We start from the raw sequence: 23,129 nt of genomic DNA, 5'->3' as shown, positions 1-23,129 counted from the left end.
GTTTTGCTTTGTCATATACATTGGATTGGGATTTTCACTATTCTTAAGGCTAATTGCTGCATGCATTTACTGCTTTAAATTGTGGAATTTTGTCTCTATTATAGCATCTCTCAATGTATGGGCCATGTAATGTGAACGAAATCTTCTAGGGGTAATTCTATCAATGAATTGATCTTGATAAGCTATCAAATTTTGCACATCGTAGTATAAAAGTTGCAAGATTACTTCTCTTTGACCTAGAAGGCTAGCGGAGTAGTCTTGTGGCCTCCTTGACCAAGAACCAAAGGTCCTCACTCATTTTCATCGTAGAATCCATTCTCCCAAGACTAAGGCACTGATCTACCAGGAGTTGGTCACCTAAAATCATACCCTTTTCACCTTTTCCTAGGTCTAGCTAAATTAGGTCACCTAGGGCATCATTTTCCTGACAAAATATTCCTCCAAAAGGTTCGATCTCGTAGCCTGTCTTGCGCTGGTGTCTCCTCAAGTCCAAATTTGAGTCCATTCCGATGGTGGAGTTGTGAGAAAAGCCAAGCCCTAGCTTCGAGATCAAACTTTGCCCTAGTATCCCCAAGGTTAGTGCCTCATAGGATCAATTCAACGCCTTTAACTGAAAATTATTTCTTTGATCCTTTCCCCCTCCTTGTCTAGGTTAAGAACATCATTGGTTGTTAAACTCTTGCCTCCTAACCTAGGCTGGGTCCACCTGGTCTCGTGTGGTCCCGTTCCTTTGAAAAGACAAATTTTCAACAACCATCCGAGATACCAATTTCAATAAGGATTTTAGGGATTGGGAAACCTTTTCATGAATCATATCCCTTAAAACTAACCCTTAAATCCTCTCATTCCTCTCCTAGATGTCATTGTACGTTTCTTAAAAAGCAAGCAAGCTTTATCCTTCAACCTTTTCTGTTAAGGAATCATTTGGGTCACCACACATCCACTCATTGATTTAAATTTTATCCTTCATTGGTGACTCCATAATATACTGGGTCTGCTCCTATCGGTGAAAGTCCGTAAATGGTAGGGAGCCTTAGCTGAGGTGACAGTGGGCTAAGTCTCCATTTGTTGCCTTTGGTCTAGCATTTTCCCTTCAGGGACCCCCTTTAGGTCCCTTGCTAGTTTGAGCAGTATGAGGATGCATGGTTAGGCAATCAGCAAGCTGCTCTTTTCAGGCTATTTGATCATCTTGTATTATTTCTTTAGTGGTAAATCAGATATCCATGGTCTTGAAAATTTTAGGATTTAAATTTACCATATACATTTAAAAAATCTGCTTCGTAATCTATCTTTTGTGCCTTAATAGGCCAAACTTATATATTGCACCCTATTATGCTGCATGGCTTTGAAGCAGCACAAATATTCCAGATAAAACCTGTTGATCAAATTGTTTTCCATAAAAAGAATGATGTTATATTGGATATTTTTATGTTGTATTGAAGAAAAATTATAGAGGTGATATAGTTGTGCCTATCACAAAAGAAATATTCAGGTATGTTGAATATCACAATCTCCTATGTGGTTTAGATGAGGTTATAACTCATATTTCTGTAAGGATTATCTGAGTTTATCATGGTTTTTGCATATTTTAAGTTCAAGGATAGTTGATATCCTTTTTGTCTTCCATCTTTTCAATCTAGTTCCAAAATCAGCTATATTAGATTTCTAACCTTGATTATGGATAACATCTTTCTTATGGTATAGGGCATTGCGGGCAATCTGGTCCCATTCTATAACAGATGTAAACCTGGTGGAACCATCCAAGTCAATGTCCTACGCCAGTAGGAATCTTCTACGAGGTATAGCATATATGAATTGTACTGCACAATTTGGTATTGTACTTAAGATGAACGATAATTTCATGTTGTAAGGTTTTTGAGATGCAAATTGGGCAGGTGATATTGGAAAATGAAAATTTACAACTGGTTATGCTTTTCCTCTTGGTAGTGGAGTGAAGCAGTATGGCTACATAAAATTTTATGGAATTTGAAGCTTCTACAAATGCAACTAACAACTTTATTTTGTGACAATCAAAGTGCAATCATGATTACAAAGAATCCAATTTATCATTTGAAAACAAAACTTGTCAAGATTCATCATGGTTGTATCGGAAAACAAGTGTAGAAGAAATTAATAGAATTGATTTATTGCAAGTCCCAAGATCAAGTAGTGGACATCTTTACTAGACCACTAAAAAATGATAAGTTTGAGAAATTCTGATATATTTTAGGAGTTAGGAAAATGAAATGAACATTAAAAGGAAGTGTTAGACATTGTAATCTTTATTTTATCTATGGATAATAAATGTTATGTATAAGATTAATGTTGTAATATCATAAAGTGAGAAAAAAGTCATACATAATAAATGACATTTATGTTGATGTATTAAATAAAATTAGATTAGTGGTTCCTCATGATAAGATAAGATAAGATAAGATAATTTTATAAATGTCCAACAAATGACCACAAAAGTAGGTCAATGGGACTAAAGGATATATCTAGTTAAGTACAATGTGGGAGTGCAAACACAACTCCTAGAAAATGCCAAAGCTAAATCTAGGATAAAATGAGGTAATGAAGGATACAACCATAGGACAACTTCATAGACATGTATATAACCGGATCAAAGGTCCCCGGTGATGTAGAAGACTAAGTGAATAAGTCCAGGGCTAGAGATCGATGATGTCAATGCTTCAGTGTCTTAGCTGATGATGAGGGGGGCAACAATGGCGCTGGTTTGCTATTGGAGTCTTTTGGATCCAATGTGGTGTTTGGATACACGATTTTGGGGGGGGATGTAGGAGCAAGGGATACTCCTAATATCCGAGGCCGAAGGAAAGAAGCTCTAGATAAGTGTATGTCTACTCCGTTGGGGTTGGGGAGGAGTTCGTTATGGGGGGAAACTTGCTTGGGAACTGTCTAGAACTAATCCCTCTAATACTCTAGGTGTGAGTGAATTGATGTGTTGTTCGACACCTCCACAACAGTCTCGAGGATATTGCTTGGCCTCCCAAATGGGGGGGCCTGAGGGGATATCTAAGGTCTCACTGTTCTACTATCTGAAATACTTTGGAACTTAACTCGTTGCTTGTTCCTTCGATCAGTTCGATCAACTTGGAAATATGATATGATCGTCCGAATCGTCCCCAAGTGAGGCAAGTTATGTAGGGTCTAATGTCTATGTTTGAATATCTCCCTGGTGAAGAGGGCTAGGCATCTTTGGTGAAGATACTAGAAGAAGGTAGAGAGGATCCTCCTGAATCTCTACAGAGGTAGCGGTAGCATTCTTTGATCTCATATTATAGGGGGGCACCTAAAAATAAGGTGCTGCTCTGTCTTTGGATCCTAAAGGTGACACACTTGGCAGTTCTTATTAGATCTTGTATATGATGGTTAGTCTCCGCTCAAAGTCGATGAGAAACAACCCAAGTTGGCCCAAAGGGATCTTGAGTGAGTGCATCCAATGTCTACGTGTGTATGGAGGGCAGACGATGATGCCATCATATAACTCTTGGAAATACTGAAGGTAGAAGGACATCTTCAAGCGCAGGCCTATCCAGGGGGAAGTCCAAGTGACTTGAATGTACAATCTATAGATATCCTCTCTAATTGATGTTAGTGTTTGTAGCTCAGACAAGTATTTCCGTGGGGGTGTCTACTTATGGAAATCGTCTTTAAAGGCATGCTATGCTTTTTCAGAAGTTCACTTTATTAATTAATTAATAAAGTGAACGTTCTTTTATTAAAGTGATTTTTAATTAATACAGTGACTAAAGTGGGTCACTTAATAATTTAATTAAAAGAGAGCCATGGATCTCAGGGTTAGATCTCAATCGTTGAATATTAGGTTTTTGGATCATGTCAAAGTTATAAAAGAAAGAGAGGGAAAATAACAGAGACACTGAAGTTTGAACATTCATTTCACAAGTCACGTGAGTGAAGGAGAAAATTAAAGATCTGATTTTCAGCCATTGGCGAGAATTTCAACAAGGAGAAGGAAACTAGTGTTCAATGGATAGGCAACCAGTTAGTAGAAAAGACAGGAGTAGCCAAACAACCTAACAGAGTAGTCTGCACCGCAGTTTGTATGGATTCTATATCACCATACAGATTCCGTACCATCGTACGAATATGAGGGTAGGTTGCCTCGATTTCCATGTGAACTATAATTTTCATGTTTGTTGTTTGATTGATTAATTCTCAAAGCCATTGTTTTAGGATATCTTAACATGGCTTTAGGGCTCTAGCTCTGAGAAAAAAACAAATCTATAATTTTCAAGTTACTTCAGTAATAAAACACAGGACAATGATGTCAGTAACTAGTATGAAAGTTGAGGATCGACTTGATGGGTTTTCGAATTTCTTGCCATGGAAGGGAAGAATCTCAGTGATCTTGATGAAGCAAGACTTGTGGGAAGTTGTGTCTAACCCTCCTCCATCTCCAATGTAGGCCTCAAGGAGCATGTAGACACTAACAATAGGAGACCTTACTATGTAGGCAACATGGGATAAGAAGGACATAAAGGCACAAAGGGTGATCCTTGAAGCTATTAAGGATCATCTGATTCCACATGTTGTAGAAAAGACTAGATCTAAGGAGATGTTTGATGCCTTAGTATCGCTTTTTCAAAGTGATAACATGAGTCGAAAAATGATTCTCAAAACTAAGCTCAGAGAGTGTAGAATGAACCCCTTCGACAATGTAACCAACTACCTTATGAGGATCACACAAATCTGTGACCAACTTGCAGTTATTGGAGAAGTTGTATTGGATGCAGAGCTAGTGAATGTTGCTCTGAATAGGTTCAACAAGGCCAGGAACCATTCATCATGGGCGTTTGTGCTCAAGAACATATTCTCAATTGGAAGAGACTTTGGGATGATTGCATAAAAAAGGAGACTCGTAAAGAGTCTAGGAGCAATAAGCAAGGAGGAGCAACAACAGATGAAAACTTGTTCCTTATCAACAAAATGAAGAAGACCAAAGGGAAAGTTTCCATCAAGAAGGGTGATAGTCAGGGAGAGGGACAACAGTTCAAGTAGAAGAGAGATATGAGCAAAGATAAATTGCTATATCTGCCATAAGAATGGCCACTTTGCTTCTCCGTATCCACAAAAGCAGAAGAGCAAAGGGAAATCGTAGATAGTTGCAGTGACAATCAAGACACAATTAAGCGAACTTGCTTCCAAGTTCAAGAGTGACTTTTCACTTGTGTCTTGCCTTTCTACTGACACCATTGCTAGAACCGCCTAGAACTTGCACAGTGGCACCTCCCATCACAAGATAGAGGCTAGTGAGCTATTCAGTAGTTTTGTAGTGGATGACTCAAGGATCCATATTGAGCTTGGCAATGATGTCAAGTATGCAGTGAAGGGACAGGGAACAATTTAGTTCCAACTTGAGTCAGGAGGGTCCTTTGATGCATAGGAGGTACTCTATGTACCTGACCTAAAGAAGAACCTTTTGTCCATCTCAGTCATGGAGGACAAAGGCTACGAGGTTAACTTTTGGAGGGGGCAAGTGTTCATTTGCCCAGAAGGAGCCAATCTAGAGACTGTAGTGAGGATTAGAGTTTACGAGGGGTATCTGTATAGACTTCAAGTTCAACCTGCTTAGTGTGAAAATTTCTGAATCTACACATCAGAAATCCTACTGCAATCACTGGTTTATCATCTCCTACTTGTTTTTACATTCAACAAGTTATTTAATTATTAAACAACGATGAAAACACTATTGCAGACTACACATACATACAAATCATGAATTGAAAAAAGAATGAGACAAATACACAAGGGACACTGTTATTTTTGGACAAATGTCCCTGGAAAAACCCAATGCGGGAAAACCGATGCCACAACTCTGAGGGTTTTCTATTATTAAGCCGTAGTTTTGAATACAACTCTGGATGCCCTCTCAACAATCCAGTTACATAGATAAAAATATATTGGCAGAAACCTAAGTGAGATTACCTCACTTCACCCGACAAAATCTCTCCGTTTCGGCAACTGGATTGGCTGTCCCTAACTCCAACTGTGCTGCCCCTTCGCAGTAGCTGCGTGGCCCCGCGTGGAGCACACTGGGATGCTGTGTTAGCACTGCGCTGCCTCCTCTGCCCCCTGGAGCTTTGATGTCAACTTTCTTGGCTGGTCCTGCTGCTCCTTGGCTGAATTCAGATTTCTGCTGGAGGGTGGCTCTATCCCAGCGCTAGAAATGCGTGGGCCCTTCTTGGCCCAGCGTCAGTCTCCCAAGGTCTGCGCTACCTCCTCTGGCGTCTCTCTGCCTCTCTCTACTGTGTATTCGAGGTCCTGGAGAAGATCCTTCAACCTCAACTATCCCTGCCCCTCTACTGCTACAAATCACTTGTTCATTTTTCTTAGCAAACCTCGCCCCAGAAAAATCGAACTGACTGATCTCTCAAGTGTATCTCCAACTGACCCTCAAGCCTCCTCTTATACTTTTCCTATTGATAAATCAATGATCGAGATTAAGTCCCTAATTAACAGCTAAGATTAAAACAGACTTGATCCTTGTCACTTAGAAGTTTCTCATCCATATTCTTCTTATTTTTTTTTTCTCAGTAAAAACTAATTCTATTAAGAGGAAATATGGTACAATAAGAAGATACAGCCAAGAGAGGCAAGAACACAGGCTGCCGGAAAGGAAAGACTATCCACCTCGGCCCCTAAAAAGGAAAAGAGAAGAGAGCTGTGCTGAGCACGAAGAAACAAGAAGAACAGATGAGCCAGAGCAGAACAGAGGATTCTACCCAACATGTGTAGAATCAGTTATACGGCATTTTTTTCCTTTCTTTTTACCAACTTTGACCCAGTCAAGAGGACTTTGCTGAACCGGCATGATTTGCACACTGAGCTGAGCTGACGGGGAGGGCTCCTTGTCTGAATCCGAGGTGGAGGATTCATGATTCCTTTTCTGTGAGGTTGGAGGGACAGACGAATCCTTGGGATCAGTCAAGGGCGGATCCTGTGCCAGCTTTGCTTCCATTCCTTCCTCATCCTCTTCCTCTTCATCCGAGCTGAAATCAAAGTCATCCATGGGGGGAGGATCATGAGGCTTCCAGCTTTTGGATTTCTGCTTAGGACTGACTTTCTTCTTTTGGGCAGGCATCGTGGGACAAGAGCCCTTAAGGTGCCCTGTGTGATGGCAGTTACGACATCGAAAGGCTGTGTTCTCGTAGTCCAGGGTCTGAGTCCAATGGAAGTCTCCAATTTTGAGATTGATCTGGTCAGGGAGACCTTTGCTCATGTCGATTTCTGCACAGATTCTGGCAAAGGTATATATTCCTTTTTCCCCTCTGGAGACGTCTGTGTCTAGAAAGCGGCCTAGGGAATTTCCGATCCCTTGGAATACTGCAAAATGCCATAGGTGCGCTGGAAGATTTGGAAGTCTGACCCAGATGGGGAGCTTGGTGATGACTGCTGTAGAGGGATCGAAATCTGGGAACCAAGGGGTGAGGAATAAACCTGCTGAGCCCCAGAACCATGGGCCTGCTGTTAAGGCTTTCTGGTAGTCCTCATCTAGAACAAACACAACAATGAAGAAGCCCTTTGAGCATAACAGCACCTTGCAATTGTTGGTCCAGTTAGAGTGAATCCATTGGTAAAGGTCTGTTGTACGCGGCCAGAGCCCATTGAACCTGCAAATAATGGCTTGTTCTGCAAACGTTTGGGTTTGCTCATCCAGCGTTGGATGCATGATTTCAATGGAGGGGGTTTCCTCCAATTTGTCCACCAGAAAAGGCTTGGGAGCCTGAACTGGTGGAACTGTTTTCTTAGGCATCTGAGCATGGACAACATCTTTGTATGAAAACGTCTTAGCTGAGGATGATTGTCCAACAGCTCCCCCTCTCAAGCGAAGGGTAAGAGTAATGGATGCATTTCTCTGAATACTGTAAAAAGACAAGGGGAGAGGATCCTCAAGTTGTTTACCTTCATGGAGAAGTCGTTGAGCTGCAGAGGGTATCCCCAACTTGAGATCCAGAGCATGCTTGAGGTCCTGCACAAGATCCGACGAGCTTACCCAATGTAGCAGAGTTTTGCCGGAGATAAGCCTGATCTGGATCTGGAACTCGGCAGAAAGATCAGGGTTCTGCTTTCCTTTGCAGATCCAAGATGAGAGAAGGCTGGAGCTTTGTAGGGCCTTCTCCTCCTGAACTTGCCATAGGGGATTGTGAGGAGAAGAGGAGAGGGTCCAAAGATTGATGAATCTGTCAATGCGTTCCGCCCAGGAGAGCTTCCGGATGATCCGTCCAGGCAGATCCAGGAAGCTAAATTTTTTTTGAAGATCTAGAACAGAGTATTCGCTATTCTGGGGGGACAGAGAGGGCGCTGATATGAATGGGCCTCCTTCCAGAGCGGAGTAATTCTTCCCGGGGGCCGCCGCCTGAGGATAGACAAGAGAGTACTCTGCGCGTTCTTCCTTAGCCACTACACCTGCATTCTGAAGGGGGCGGCTAGCGCGAGAAGCGGCATCACAGGTCCAAGATCTGTCAGCTACAGGGCCGAGGATTAAACAAAAGAGGGAGAGGGGGGCTTCCAGAATATGTTGGAAAACAAGCGTATCAGAGGTGAAGAAAGCCAGACATCCGTGAATGAAAGGCGCATCTCCTGCATCGACAGGGCCGTCCCGAGGCCAGACGGCGGCCGAAAGCGAGGAGGCGGCGACAATGCTAGGGTTCATCTTCGGCTCCGGAAGTCTTCCCACTCTAATATTTTGTAAAAAAAATCCATATTCTTCTTATTAATATCCATTAATATTTTTATTTTCCCAAGTTTAGACTTAGGAACCCATTAAAAATATTACTTATTTTAATAACTCCTCATTCGAGTGGAACTTCTCCAAATGATTTATGGGTCTTGGAGATCTCATGTGTTCTAGCCTAAGTTACCAGAAAACGGATACGGGAACGGATACGGGTACGGGGTTTGAAACGGATACGACAAATTTTCAAACAATCTGGATACGATACGGCAGGAAACGGCACACACACACACACACACACATATATATATATATATTTTAAAAATAAGAATTTCATATTACCATTCATATTTCAGAATCTAGATTATCATCTATGATCTATCATGATTCATCATCATCAATTCAACATATGCCATAACCATTCAACATTGTCAACATCATTAACGATTATCGATAAAATTTGAATTGTGCCTCAAAGAAAAGCATAATATATTAATACATCCAAAAACAGTAAAACAGGGTTAATGAAACTTCAAGAAAATGGCAAGTAATTAACTTTTTTTATATAACTTCAAGAACAGGTTTGAGGTTTCTCAATCGGAAACCAAGAGAGTGAATTTACTAACTTGCAAAGAACTTCATCGGGAACAAACACACGTTAATCAAAACTACATGATGGCATAGTATTATAAAAACATCTGCACCAGAACAAATCACTGATTCTCCAGACAAAAAAAGATTTGCTTATTGCCATTAAGGTCCAAAATGAATTATTATTTTTGTTTATTCTACAAGACGTTGGAAAGAACTATAAATAGTTCAACCTACCTCACAAAATAAAATATTATTTTTATTTATTCTAACATATGTTGAGAGAATTATAAAAGTATCCTAAATGGGCGAAATAGATCAATAGAGCCTACACAAAACACAACATGAAGAAATTAGATGGACTTGGTGGCCACATCAATGCCCTTGATACTAGATAATGGGGATGGCCCCATCATGAGGTTGACCAAAACGCCATAATATGGACGGCTCTCTCTACAACGCTCAGGTCAACCGCATGGTTAAATCATCTCCTGTAAACCATATCTTCGTGGACCCGAAAACTGAACCTGTATTCGCGTCCTCAAAGACCAGAGTTCAACGAAAAGAGATGTAGTGTTGAAATACTTTTTGGCCCCTTCTAAGCTCGATGCATTAATTATATCAAAAAATCCCTTTAGCTGACCACCCATGAAATATCGAGCTCATAACTTGTTTTAACATGGTTCCGTCCAATTTATCATACTCGGCCGCTGCATAAACGATGCGAATTGGCAAGGTGCTTAGCTGTAATGTGAAGGCGGCCCATTAAATTTTCCAGATTACCATTCATTCGGTTTAAGAAGCGATCCCTGATAAAATTTTGATATACAATAATGGAATATGGCTGCCAAAAAAAATGGATGCGGTATTTGCGGACCTCAAACAGTTTTTTTTTGCTGTAAAACGTTTAAAATTTTTCCAAATACGTTTTAAAATTTCAGAAAACGTTTTCAAATTTTTAAAACAGCACGTTTTTTCTACAAAAACTCCATTTGAAAAAAACTTCCCGTATCCAAAAACAAAAACGGCACCAAAACATTTTTCTGGCGTTTTTTCGGCATTTTGTTCCCGGATCCGTATCTGAAACGGGAAAACGCCGTTTCGGGGGTTAGGGTAACCGTTTCCGGTAACTTAGGTTCTAGCCCCTCCACAAAATTTTAGAGCTAGAGCACATCCGATGCTACCCAAAATCAACAATCCCTCTTAGCAAGGAATGTGCTCTAGTAACACTTCTCAACAGAAGTACTACATTGATCCACTACATCGGTCCTCTGTGTTGCTGATGCTTGGCTTGATGCCCTTCATCCACTACACTGCTGCTTCCTGTACTGCTGCCCATGACTCTGCCACTGCCACTGCTACATCTGTACTACAACTCCCTCTCAAAATGGTGCCTCATGTTGGCCATAACATTGCCACTTCTAACTACTGCACTGCAACTCAGTTGCTGAGAAGTAATCAACTGAAACTTCACCCAAAAACTGACATGCTAGTCAGTTTGGATGCCTCGTGATGTTGAAGCTACCTTTGCTGCTAATCTGTGCTAACCCTCTGCCGCTACTTCGCTGTTCCAACCAGCTCTGTGCCTCTCGCACTGCTACAACATCCATTGCGCTGCCTCAGACTTTGGCACTCTAGCTCTGCCATTATCGCTACATCACACCTCTCTCCAATCGACACTCGTCATTTTGCTACTGTCATTAAGGGCTCTCGTAGCTGTATGTGATCCAAGAGTTTGGGCACCTCAAGGATCTTGCCCTTTTTCATGTAGTCCTCTCAACTACAACTCCATGTCGCCCCACCTCTTCTCCGGAGGCGCATGAGCACTCATGGTACAATTGTCATCCTCGCCTTCCCTCGTACTTCTTTAATGGATCAACATTGACCAAACAACAACTACTTTCAAGGCATAGTCCTTGATGCGATTTTTGTCTAGGACTGCTAGGATCCCGGACTTCCAGATGACAAAATTGGAAGCTCGATCCAATCTATCTTAATCCCTCAGTCCATTGACTGCCATCTCTGCTCAACAAATATAGGATAGGTTCTCTTCTTCCTCTCATGCTGCTAATCCAGCAAGACTTGGATCTGGATTTCTTTGGCGCAAGAAACCCTTTAAGGAACAAGCTCCTCTCGACTCCCTCTAAGTCCTGATTTCCTTCACAGAAATTCTCTAGCCAAATGTCGAATCACTCCTCTCCAGTCCTCCTTTGCTGCTGCAACTCGGATCTAGATTTCTTTGGCTAGAAATCTGTCAAGGCAGTGACTCCCTCTACCTCGGCTCTGTCTCCACAGACACTATTCTGCACCAGCAACAACAACGCCCCATCAAATCCTCAGATCGAATTTGCTCTGCTCCCCCAGCCCTGACAACTGAAGAATTTGAGCTCCTCTAGCTCTACGCAATCACTGCGTGAGCTAGATCAGCTCCTCCTGGCCACTACGTCACTCCTTCCTAGTTCGGAAAGATGACGTGGCTCTGCATGAGCCTGATCTGCCCCTCTTTGCTTCTGCGCTGGCCTAGACAGCTGACGCAGTTACTGCGTGGGCTCCTCCCAGCTACTGTGTCACCCTCACCTGGCTCAAAATGCTGACGCAGGCACTGCGTGAGCCTCTGCGTCCCTTCTGCACTGCGTCACTCTCCCTCTGCGTCTTTGGCTCTGGAACAATGTTGTCACTCGGGACAGCTGCCTCTCTGCAACAAATTCTCTGGATCTCCTGGCTGGTGTCTTCAGTGTCCTATGATCTGCAATGCTCTGATACCATGTGAAAATTTCTGAATCTACACATCAGAAATCCTACTACAATCACTGGTTTATCATCTCCTACTTGTTTTTACATTCAACAAGTTATTTAATTATTAAACAACGATGAAAACACTATTGCAGACTACACATACATACAGATCATGAACTGAAAATAGAACGAGACAAATACACAAGGGACACCGTTATTTTTGGACAAATGTCCTCGGAAAAACCCATTGCAGGAAAACCGGTGCAGTAGCTCTAGTTTTCTATTATTAAACAGTAGTTCTGAGTACAACTCTGGATGCCCTCTCAATAATCCAGTTACAGAGATAAAAATTTACTGGTAGAAACCTAAGTGAGATTACTTCACTTCACTGGGCAAAATCTCTTCGTTCCGACAACTGGACTGGCTGTCCTCGACTACAACTGCGCTGCCCCTTCGCAGTAGCTGTGTGGGCCTGCTTGGTGCACACTTGGACACTGCATCAACACTGCGTTGCCTCCTTTGCCTCCTGGAGCTCTCACGTCAACTTCTTGCTGCTCCCCGACTGAATTCGGATTTCTATTGGAGGTTGGCTCTACCCTAGCGTTGGAAATGCGTGGGCCCTTCCTGGCCCAACATCAGTGTCCCTGGGTCTTCGCTTCCTTGTCTGGCGTCTCTCTACCTCTCTCTGCTGTGTATTTGAGGTCCTGGAGAAGATCCTCCAACCTCAACTATCCGGGCCCCTCTCCTGCAACAGATCACTTGTTCAATTTTCTTACCAAACCTCGCCCCATAAAAATCAAACTGAGTGATCTCTCAAGTGTATTTCCAATTGACCCTGAAGCCTCCTCTTATACTTTTCTTGTTTATGAATCAACGACGGAGATTAAGTCCCTAATCAACGGCTAAGATTAAAACAAACTTGATCCTCGTAACTTCGAAGTTTCTCACCCATATTCTTATTAATACCCATTAATATTTTTATTTTCCTAAGTTTAGACTTAGGAACCTGTTAAAAATTTTAATTATTTTAATAATTTCTCATCCGGGTAGAATTTCTCCAAACAATTTCTGGGTCTTGGAGATCTCATGTGTTCTAGCCCCTCCACAAAATTTCGGAGCTAGAGCACATCCGATGCTATCCAAAATCAACACTTAGGCACTAGTGCACACTGATGAGAGCATGGACGAGCTTTGGTACAAGAGGATGGGACATCTCCATCACAAAGATCTACCATTACTAAGACAAATGGTCACTGAGCTTCCAGACTTCAATTTGGACCAGCAGTGTGTGTGCAAAGTGCACTTGGAAAAAATGTTAAGGCATCTTTCTCTAGCAGTAAAACTCGATGCAAAGGCATTTTGGATCTGATCCATTCTGATTTAGCAAGGCCTATGTTAGTATCTTCAGAAAGGGCGCATCTTATTATGTGACCTTCATTGATGACTTCTCCAGGAAGACTTGGATCTACTTTATGAAGACCAAGGGTGAGGTCTTAAGTCATTTCAAAGCTTTCAAAGCTTAGGTGGAGAACATGACATGAAGGAAGATCAAGGTGCCGAGGAAAGACAACAAGGGTGAATACACCTCTAATTGTTGATTTTTCAAGTGCAATAGATACAAGCACAAATTCCTCAAATTGATAATTACCTTTAATGATTTATAAATTCCACTTAACACTTTTATATTATCATCAAGCAATTATATTTTAGAAATTCAACCATAGAAAACAATAGGACAATAGAGATCACAATAGAACAATGATGCACGTAGACAACACAAATTTTACCCTAGGAAAGCCCACTTGGGGGAAAACCCAACAACCTTTTTCTTTGAGAAATTATGAATTCAACAAGAGATACACCTAATCCTTCCAGGCAAAAATAAAGTCAAATTGACTAGAAACAAAGCCCTGGTCAAACCTGGTCAAATTGTCTTCTTATCAAGGGAAACTGTTGCCCAATAGAATTTGGTCAACTCTGAGTTAATAGAATGAAATTCGACCTTCTTTTTTGCCTTAGAATTTCGTCCTATTGCCATGAAATTGCCTTAGAAAAGTTTGTGCTATCAATGAATCTTCTTGAGAGAACTTTGTCCTTCTGTCACACGTGCGAGATCAAACAAAGAGAGATAAAGAGCTAGGTCAAATGCTGGAAAGTTTTGGTAAACTTTGGCTTCCTTATCTTGAGTCTTCTTCGCATAGATGAGAAAATGATCTTCTTGTTCTTGTGTGATCCGAGTTTTCCACGAGGAGGAGAACGAGTGCCTTATTTATAGTCTTCTAGGAGGCCAAATCGGTGCGTCGACAAGCCAGGCCAACTTGATGTTCTTGGAGCCAAAAATTCAAATTTAAAAATTCAAAATTACCACCTTTTGAAATTGACATGAAGAACATGTTTTGTACTTATCATTACATATATTTTGGAGGGATAAATTATTAAATATGAAGGCCGACCACAGCGACAAAAACCAACACTCTCTCTTAGCTAGGGAGGTATTCATAATAACTTCTTCAAATGGTATCTTGTTGAAAAATTTCTCTAAGAAAAGGTTGAGTGAGCTAGCTAGATTGGTGTATCCATCCACTACATGTGGAAATTATCTTGCATCATCATCATGCTCAACAAGTTGTCACTTGGAGCAATTCACCAATTATCCAAGTTGTCACTTGGAAGTTGGAAGTTGGAACCTGGTCAACACCTATGACCTATCGTGAAACCCTGCGCTATTACCATTCCTGCATGCTGATTGAATGGTAAATCTCTTGCCCGATGCTATAAGGCACTCACTCAACCCACTAGCCAAGTAACCCCTGTCAATATGGTCAGGTAACCCTTGACTGGGGGAGCACTCCAGGCCTTGATGCTCTTTGGGCCATTCTCTCTAGCCGCATTATATTGCCCCTGGTCAATAACCTTGACATGGTCTATACCCTTGACCTTAGGGAGAATGTTTGCCCCTTGATGCTACAACATCAACACTTCCTCTGATTGAGGGAAGAATTCCAACTAATCTAAGCTTGTCCCTGAAGTATACAAACTTCACCTTAGGATAAAGGCTTTGTGAAAATGTCAGCATCTTGCTCGTTTGTAGAAAAGAATTGGAGCCTCACTGCTCCCTTATGTACCATGTCCCAGATGTGGTGGTACTATGATCTTGGTGTGCTTCGATTTGTCATCACGGTTGTCTCCTGCACCTGACCAAAGAATCCCGTGAGTAGCTCGCAAAGCCACACTACTTCATAACTCGCCAAACTAGTTGCAATATACTCAAATTTTGCAGTCTTGAGTGTGACAAATGTCTATTTCCTCCCTAAGCATAATTCATACTAAATCATCATCCAGATGTACTCTTCCTGTATTCAACACTCTTTGCCCAATCTGAATCTGTATGTCCCTGCAACATTACTTCTCAATTCACAACCAACTATACCATGTCGGTACCTCTACACATGTGCCACAACTACTTTCTGGTCAGCCTAACTGGGTGCTCCCTTTGACACTGAAACAAATCTTGTTGTAGCAATTTGGCTGCTCCCTTTGCCACTTAGCTTCTTCAGATTAGTTACCATGGAAGTGCCCATGGATTGGCTGTCCATCATCCCAAATCTTTGAAGGAATGTGATAATATGCTTACCCAACTTTTGCCATACTTCTAGTTCTAAGAAGTAATGTATCCAACCAAAATCCTTCATCTCGAACTCAAAGATCAACTCCCTCTTACCTTGAAGTAGGGCTTGACTGCTCCCTCTATCATGAAGAAAATCTTCCTGCCATTGCTACTTCCTTTGTCACGGGAGTCCTTCTGCTCCCATAAAAAACAAGTCATGTAATAACAAGAACAACCAAGACTCATTAAATATCCATGTATCCAAGATACCATGCTCAAGGTCTGTACAAGGCTTTCTTCAATCTGATAGCTGGAGCAAACTATTCCTCATAATCCTCTCCCTCTTCCTGGGAGAATCCTTGCTTTGTTCTTCTTTATGTTGCCATCTGCTAGATGCTAGATCTACAATGGTATCCTTCAAACACGCTGGCCTTCTTGCTCCCTCTTAACTGGGAGCTTTTTCGGTCATTAGGTATGATGATAAATATTAGTATAATTTCTCCCTCTTGAGCGCAAGACAATCAAGTTGAGTTTGTGCTTCTTCCCAGGGGAATCCACTTGCCATAAATTTTTGCTTCATTCTTCCCTATGGTTTCATTTGTTGCCAAAGCCTTGGTAGCCTTTATGATGTACCTGCAACCCTCAGTAGGAGGTCACGGAAGAAACAATTACAATAAAGCAAAAGATACAAAGAGAAGAGGCTAACTAATAGTAAAACAACAACAATAATGATCAAAGAAGAAAGATATATGTTACTTATGTTTTGATCAATCAACTTCTTCTTGATGCTTGCCATATTGCAGAAATCATCCATCAACAACCTCATCACCATCGTCTTCATCATCAATGATTTTCCTTCCTTCCCTGCATGATCTAGGGTTTCTTCTTTTAGTGGAAACATTGGTCTAGGTCTAGCTCTAGGGTTTTATCCACAAACCTTAGGGCTTTCACATCCAAGACTTACAATCTTCTAGGATTTATAAACCCTAGTTTTACAATTCTCATTTTACACCTTTTGCAAGTTCAACAGACTTTGTTATATGCAAATTCTCTTTTCCATATCCAAATGTCCAAAAACGATCCCTATGCCTTATTATATGATGTCCATCATGTCATCAAATAATCAAGGATGTTCCATCTTGTTATTTAGTCAAAGCAAAAGTATCAAGATTGATGGTCCATTATAGTTTTTGTAGGGCTTGTATAACATGGTAAAGAAACAACATCCTTGAACTATCGTCAGGACAAATATAGTAGGTAGAATCATAGATACAAATCTCCAAGGAGGGAATGACATTCCAATGTTATCTATAGCATCTTACAAGAGATCTTGCTTAAGAACAATTTTCAATAGGCATGAGCAAGGTCCAAACTTCCTTCAGAGTCATTAGCAAAGTTTGTTCACAAAATTCATTCACAAAAATGATTGCTCTCGACCCTTTTTAAACTAAGTATCTCAACCTCTTTAAAACAATTGTAACAACAACAACAATTCGTCCTTTACAAGGACAATCTTTAGTACAAGAGGACTTCTGTCTCAGATGCTTAGCAACGACCAAAATCAAGCAATGGTACCCTAGTACCAGCATAACTTACCTAGTACAATCATGATCACATCAGTACAATACAAAGCATCTTCTGTATGCTTGACAAGAGCCTTTATTTAATGATAATCCTACAAGATATGTACATGGCATTAATATTCTACAACAACATCCATACAAAAACTTCAATCAACATATCATGCTTCAGGATGCCAAACTATCCCATCACAAGTGTAGAAAACACACTTGGTCCATCCTCCTATTAGCATGGCTTATCTTGCCTTGGGGTAGGCCTCATGTATGGCAACGCTGAGCTTCATGAGTACTTGGATAATAGCATGTAAAAACCTTATTCAATACATACCTTTTTGTTGATTGGAATCATGCAATAAGATATTGTAGATCTTCCTTTGAAATCTTTCAAGAGAACTCTCTTCATCAACTAAGGCAAACAACCTTCAATTTGCATGATATTTGAAGCAATCCTTGTTTTATCTGTCTTGGCAGCTAGAACAAGTCTTAAGAATCTTCATGTGATACTTGAGGTGGACCAGATATTGAAAACACTTCAACTTTATCAACCATGAAACATCAGTCAACTTTATGAAGGGTTACAAACGACTTTTTGCAAACAAATTTTAATAGACCTCATGCACAGAAGACAACCTTGTTGGCTTTTCCACTGATTGAGGTATTTCGGTCCTTCTGAGGTCATCTTCTGAGGCCCCTCGACCCTCTACCGCTAGTCCTAAGGCCTTCTCAGCCTCCTTGAGATCAGCACTGAGGCCTTTGGGTCCTTTGGGTCCTTTGCAAATAGACTATGGCTTTTCGTTCCTCAACAAAATTCGATTCTTAAAATATTAAGACTTCTTTCCTTAGAACTTCATTCATCAATAAGCAATTTAGTCATTAATACCAGTTTGAAGGACAAACATCCTCGACCATCCTGATGCCAGACTGAGACCGTTTTGTTTTGTATCTGGGGCTGAGGACATTCAACTTTAGTCTAAGACTTCGACCCTTTTCTTAATCTGTATCACAGGACTTGATCCATTTAAGACTTCGATCTTTCCATAAGGTAAGTAGGATTTTGTTCTTCTGCTTGATCAGAACCATGATTTGACTTTAGGGTTCTGAGGTTTGAGCTATAGGATTTGGATTAGTATTTTTCTTGGTTGCTCCTATAGGGTTGCTCTTTCACCATAGCTTTGATACCATGTTAATTTTTCAAGTGCAATAAATACAAGTACAAATTCCTAAAACTGATAATTACTTCTAATGATATTGAAATTCCTTTTAACATTTTCAGATTATCATGAAGCAATTATACTTAAGAAATTCAACCTTAGAAAACAGTAGGGTATTAGAGATCACAATAGAACAATGATGCACAAAGACAACACAGGTTTTACCTTGATAAAACCCACTTGGGGGAAAACCCTTCAATGTTTTTCTTAGAGAAATTATTCAATTCAACAAGAGATACCCCTAATCCTTCCAGTCAAAAATCAACTCAAACTGACCACTAGGAAAGGCTTGGTCAAACTATCTTATTATCAAGTCAAACTGTTGCCCAATAGAATTCTGTCAACTCTGAGTTACTAGGATGAAATTCGGCCTTCTGGTCTGCCTCAAATTTTTGCGTGCTACCATGAAATTGCCTTAGAAAAGTTGGCCTTCTGTCGATGAATCTACCTCAGAAAACTTCGTCCTTCTGTCACACTTTTGAGGTCAAATAAAGAGAGTTAGAGAGCTAAGTCAAATGTTGCAAGGTTCTGATCAACTTCAGATTCCTTATCTTGAGTCTTCTTTGCCAAGTGGAGGAGGACGAGTGCCTTATTTATAGTCTTCTGGGAGGTCGAATTGGTGCCTCTACATGCTGGGCCTACTTGAACACTTGGAGGGCCAACTTGATCTTCTTGGAGCCAAAAATTCAAACTTAAAAATTCAAAATTCCCTCTTTTTGAAATCGACATGAAGAACATGTTTTGTACTTATCATTACATATAGTTTGGAGGGCTAAATTACTAAATATGAGATCGACCATAGCTACAAAAACCGACACTAATGAGTTCAAAAATTTTTGCAAGGAGGCAGGGATTAAGAGGGAGAAGATAGTGGCTTACACCCCCAACATAATGCAGTTGCATAGAGGAAGAGGCGGTCTATCACTAGTGCCATGAAGGCCATGATCCATGATCAATGTTTGTTGATGTTTTTGTGGGCCAAGGCATGCAACACAATTGTGTATTTCTAGAATAGGAACCCACATTGCATTTTGGACGATAAGACAGTAGAGGAACATTGACAAGAAAGAAGCCTGAGATAGGACTTCTCAGGATATTTGGTTGTCTAGTCTGTTGATTTTGGGGTAGCATTAGATGTGCTCTAGCTCCAAAATTTTGTGGAGGGGCTAGAACACATAGATCTCCAAGACCCATAAATCGTTTGGAAAAATTCCACCCGGACTGTGAGTTATTAAAATAATTAATATTTTTAATGGGGTTCCTAAGTCTAAAATTAGGAAAATAAAAATATTAATGGTTTTTAATAAAAATATGGGTGAGAAGCTTCTAAGAGACGAGGATCAAGTTTGTTTTAATCTTAACTGTTGATTAGGGACTTAATCTCGGCCGTTGATTCATCAACAGGAAAAGTATAAGAGGAGGCTTGAGGGTCAGTTGGAGATACACTTGAGAGACCAGTCAGTTCGATTTTTGTTAAAATTGGCAACTAGGGCCAAACTCCATGTGGATTATCTTATTTATGACAACTGATATTTTTCTTGGATCCCTCTCATTGAGAGGTGTAGGATTGGTCTAAAGATCATCCAATTCCGATAAGTATTCATGAAGTTATGAATTTATTTGTGTTATAAGACAATTCATCAAGGTCGGCCAGCAACCAAATAAACCCCACATGTGCTCAACGTTTTAGTATAAAAGGAGATGACTTGAGAGTCATTTCACACACACACTTCTCTCTTGATTTCTCTCTCCACTTGTCTTGGGTTTTAGTGGAAGAGAAATCTAGGAGTGGAAGCCCTAGATATTGGAGGAAAAGATGGAAGGCAACCTTAGACGCAGACTAAAGGGTGCCCTAACACAGTGCTATCATGCCCTAATCTATACGTTGTTCTGGAAGGGTTTGAGACAACCCTTAGACACAACAAAAGGGATAGCCTAATAGTTGTAAGGAGGCTCCCATTCGCTGCCCTAAACTGCCCTCATACGCTGTCTAAAGGATGCCTAGCTGTAGTCCAAGCAGGGAGATCTAAGGCCTATACACACTGCCCTAATACACAGTCCTATTCTGCCCTAGCCACATGTTCTATGAAGCCCTAGCCACAGGTATTGTCACCATAGGTAGAGACTCTTTCTCTATCCTTAAAGAGGGCTCCTCAACGCAGCAAGGAGGCTTCCATACGCTGTTAAAGGAAGCCTCAAATGAGCCGTAGCTGCTGTCTTCTATACCACAGATACACTGTTATGAGGAGACCTTAATCCACTGTAATAATATCCACTGCAATAAGATATAAACGCTGGCCTAATGATCAGAACGAATGCTGTCCTTAACACTATGGTTGCTTTAAATAGAGGAGGAATGACCTGTTATATAGTTTTATGAACCCAACGTTTTGGACTACCAAGTGAGTCCATCATCAGGGGATGTGAAAATAGATATTCTAGAGAGATTCATGATGTATCCATGAGCTATATTTTAAGTTATATATATTGGTTATGAAGGAGTTAATCTAAGAAATTAGGTCAACTAATCTCCACTTAGTTTGTTAATATTCAGAGTTATTTATTTATTTATTTTTTACTTAAATTAATTAATTTGTTTAATTAATCAATTAGTTTGTTTAATTAATTAATTAATTGTTAAATTAATTAATTAATTGTTATAATCATTTCCCTAATTAATTAATTAATTTGTTTGAGTAATTAATTAATTAAACAAAATAACCAATTAATTTGTTTAACTAATTGATTAATTTGTTTAATTAATTAACTAACTTGTTTAATTAATAAGTTATGTCCATAAGTTAAAATCATAATTAATAAGCTATGAGTTGGACATAAGTTAAACTCATAACTTATTAATTATGATTTTAATTTATGGACATAACTTATTAATTAAACAAGTTAGTTAATTAATTAAACAAATTAATTAATTAACAAATTAATCAATTAGTTAAACAACTTAATTGGCTATTTTGTTTAATTAATTAATTACTCAAACAAATTAATTAATTAATTAGAGAATTTAATTAGGGAATTGATCAAAACAAATTAATTAATTAATTAGAGAATTTAATTAGGGAATTGATCAAAACAAATTAATTAATTAATTTTACAAATTAATTAATTAATTTAACAATTAATTAATTAATTACACAAACTAATTGATTAATTAAACAAATTAATTAATTTAAGTAAAAAAATAAATAAAGAAATAATAAATAAATAAATAAATCTAAATATTAACAAACTAAGTGGAGATTGGCCGACCTAATTTCTTAGATTAACTCCTTCATAACCAATATATATATAACTTAAAATATAGCTCATGGATACATCCTGAATATCTCTAGAATATCTATTGTCGCATCCCCTGATGATGGACTCACTTGGTAGTCCGAAATGTTGGGTTCATAAAACTCTATAACAGGTCATTCCTCTATTTAAAACTATCCTCACTTGAATGGATTCATTATTTAACAACTATGGTTGCTGCCTAGAAGGATGCATATGCTACCTTTTATATGCTACTTATATTCTTCCCTAAGTCACTGCAATGGAAACCTAGCAACCATGTCTAAAGACTGTTGTTCAGTATGATAACAGCTCTCTCTATATTGAGGGAGAAGCGGTATGTTTAAACCTGAACTATAGCCTAGCTGCTCTGCTAGGTTGCAAGCCATAGCAAGCAACTAAGGCTGGTATATGCAGCATAATAATGGTGCAACACAGTACTCAGTAAGTAGCATCATAATGATGTGATAAGTAGCAGGATGATGACGACAACATGGTGTAGTATGTTGCAGCAATGGGACAGCATGGTTATGATGGACATATAGCAGCGGCAAGAAGGTATTGCAACAACATGATGGAGGCAACATGGTGCAGTATGTTGCAGCAATGGGACAGCATGGTTATGATGGACATATAGTAGCAACAAGAAGGTATTGTAGCAGCAGGATGATGAGGTATTGCAGCAACAGGATGATGAGGTATTGCAACATGCATTTGGGTGCAACATAGGGCAGGGAAGAGCTCAACATAGTGCAACAAGAGGAGATGCAATACAGTGATGGTTACAATCATGATTAGTGAAGCATGATGAGATGCAGCATAGTGATGATGAGTGCAGCATGCTGCAACACAGTGAGGAGCAACATGATGATGAGGAGCAACACAATGATAGGTGCAACATGGTGATGGAGTCACCTTGGAGAATCAGTTGAAGCAGCTTGTCTTCAACTGAGTTCAACTACCTCATGTATCATCTTCTTAGAGATGATCTATTCTCTTAGATAAGTCAAAAATGTTGGCTTTTGTTGTATATGTACTATATATATATATATCTCTCTCTGCTGAACTATTGAAGAACATATAAGAAGAATTGATCAAGGTTTTCCCCACATTGGGGTTTGTCCCTGGCTAGTGCCACATCTTGTGTCCTCTTTGTTGAAGTTTCTAAGTTTACTTAGTTTAGAAACCCTTCATGCACTTTTTCTGATTTATTCCTACCTACTTGTTATTTTTTTTTAACAAGTTATTTACAAAGTAAATACTGAAAATAAACACCAGTGCATGCTCAACATATTACAGATCAACAACTAAAAGAAACAAGAACAAACACACCACATGACACCATTATTTTTGGACCAATGTCCCCGGAAAATCCCAATGCAGGAAAACCGATG

At 39.8% G+C, this 23,129-nt stretch overlaps 1 protein-coding gene across 2 annotated transcripts in view; it reads left to right on the top strand.

The window, feature by feature from the left end:
* LOC149260346 (rsm22-cox11 tandem fusion protein 2, mitochondrial-like) overlaps positions 1-23,129 on the top strand; it is a 561,260-nt gene that overhangs the window by 123,397 nt on the left and 414,734 nt on the right. For both annotated transcript variants that reach the window (XM_089420322.1, XM_089420323.1), the window contains exon 5: positions 1,705-1,799. In XM_089420322.1, the coding sequence (XP_089276448.1) occupies positions 1,705-1,799 (95 nt within the window). The remainder of the gene's footprint in view (positions 1-1,704; positions 1,800-23,129) is intronic.

This window comes from Pinus tabuliformis, chromosome 6 (genome assembly GCF_031772625.1).
Source record: "Pinus tabuliformis cultivar Carrire ecotype Pingquan chromosome 6, CPIR1, whole genome shotgun sequence".
Classification (NCBI taxonomy): domain Eukaryota; kingdom Viridiplantae; phylum Streptophyta; class Pinopsida; order Pinales; family Pinaceae; genus Pinus; species Pinus tabuliformis.
The sequence above is the reverse complement of the archived record's forward strand: the minus strand, read 5'-3'. Positions and strand labels throughout refer to the sequence as shown.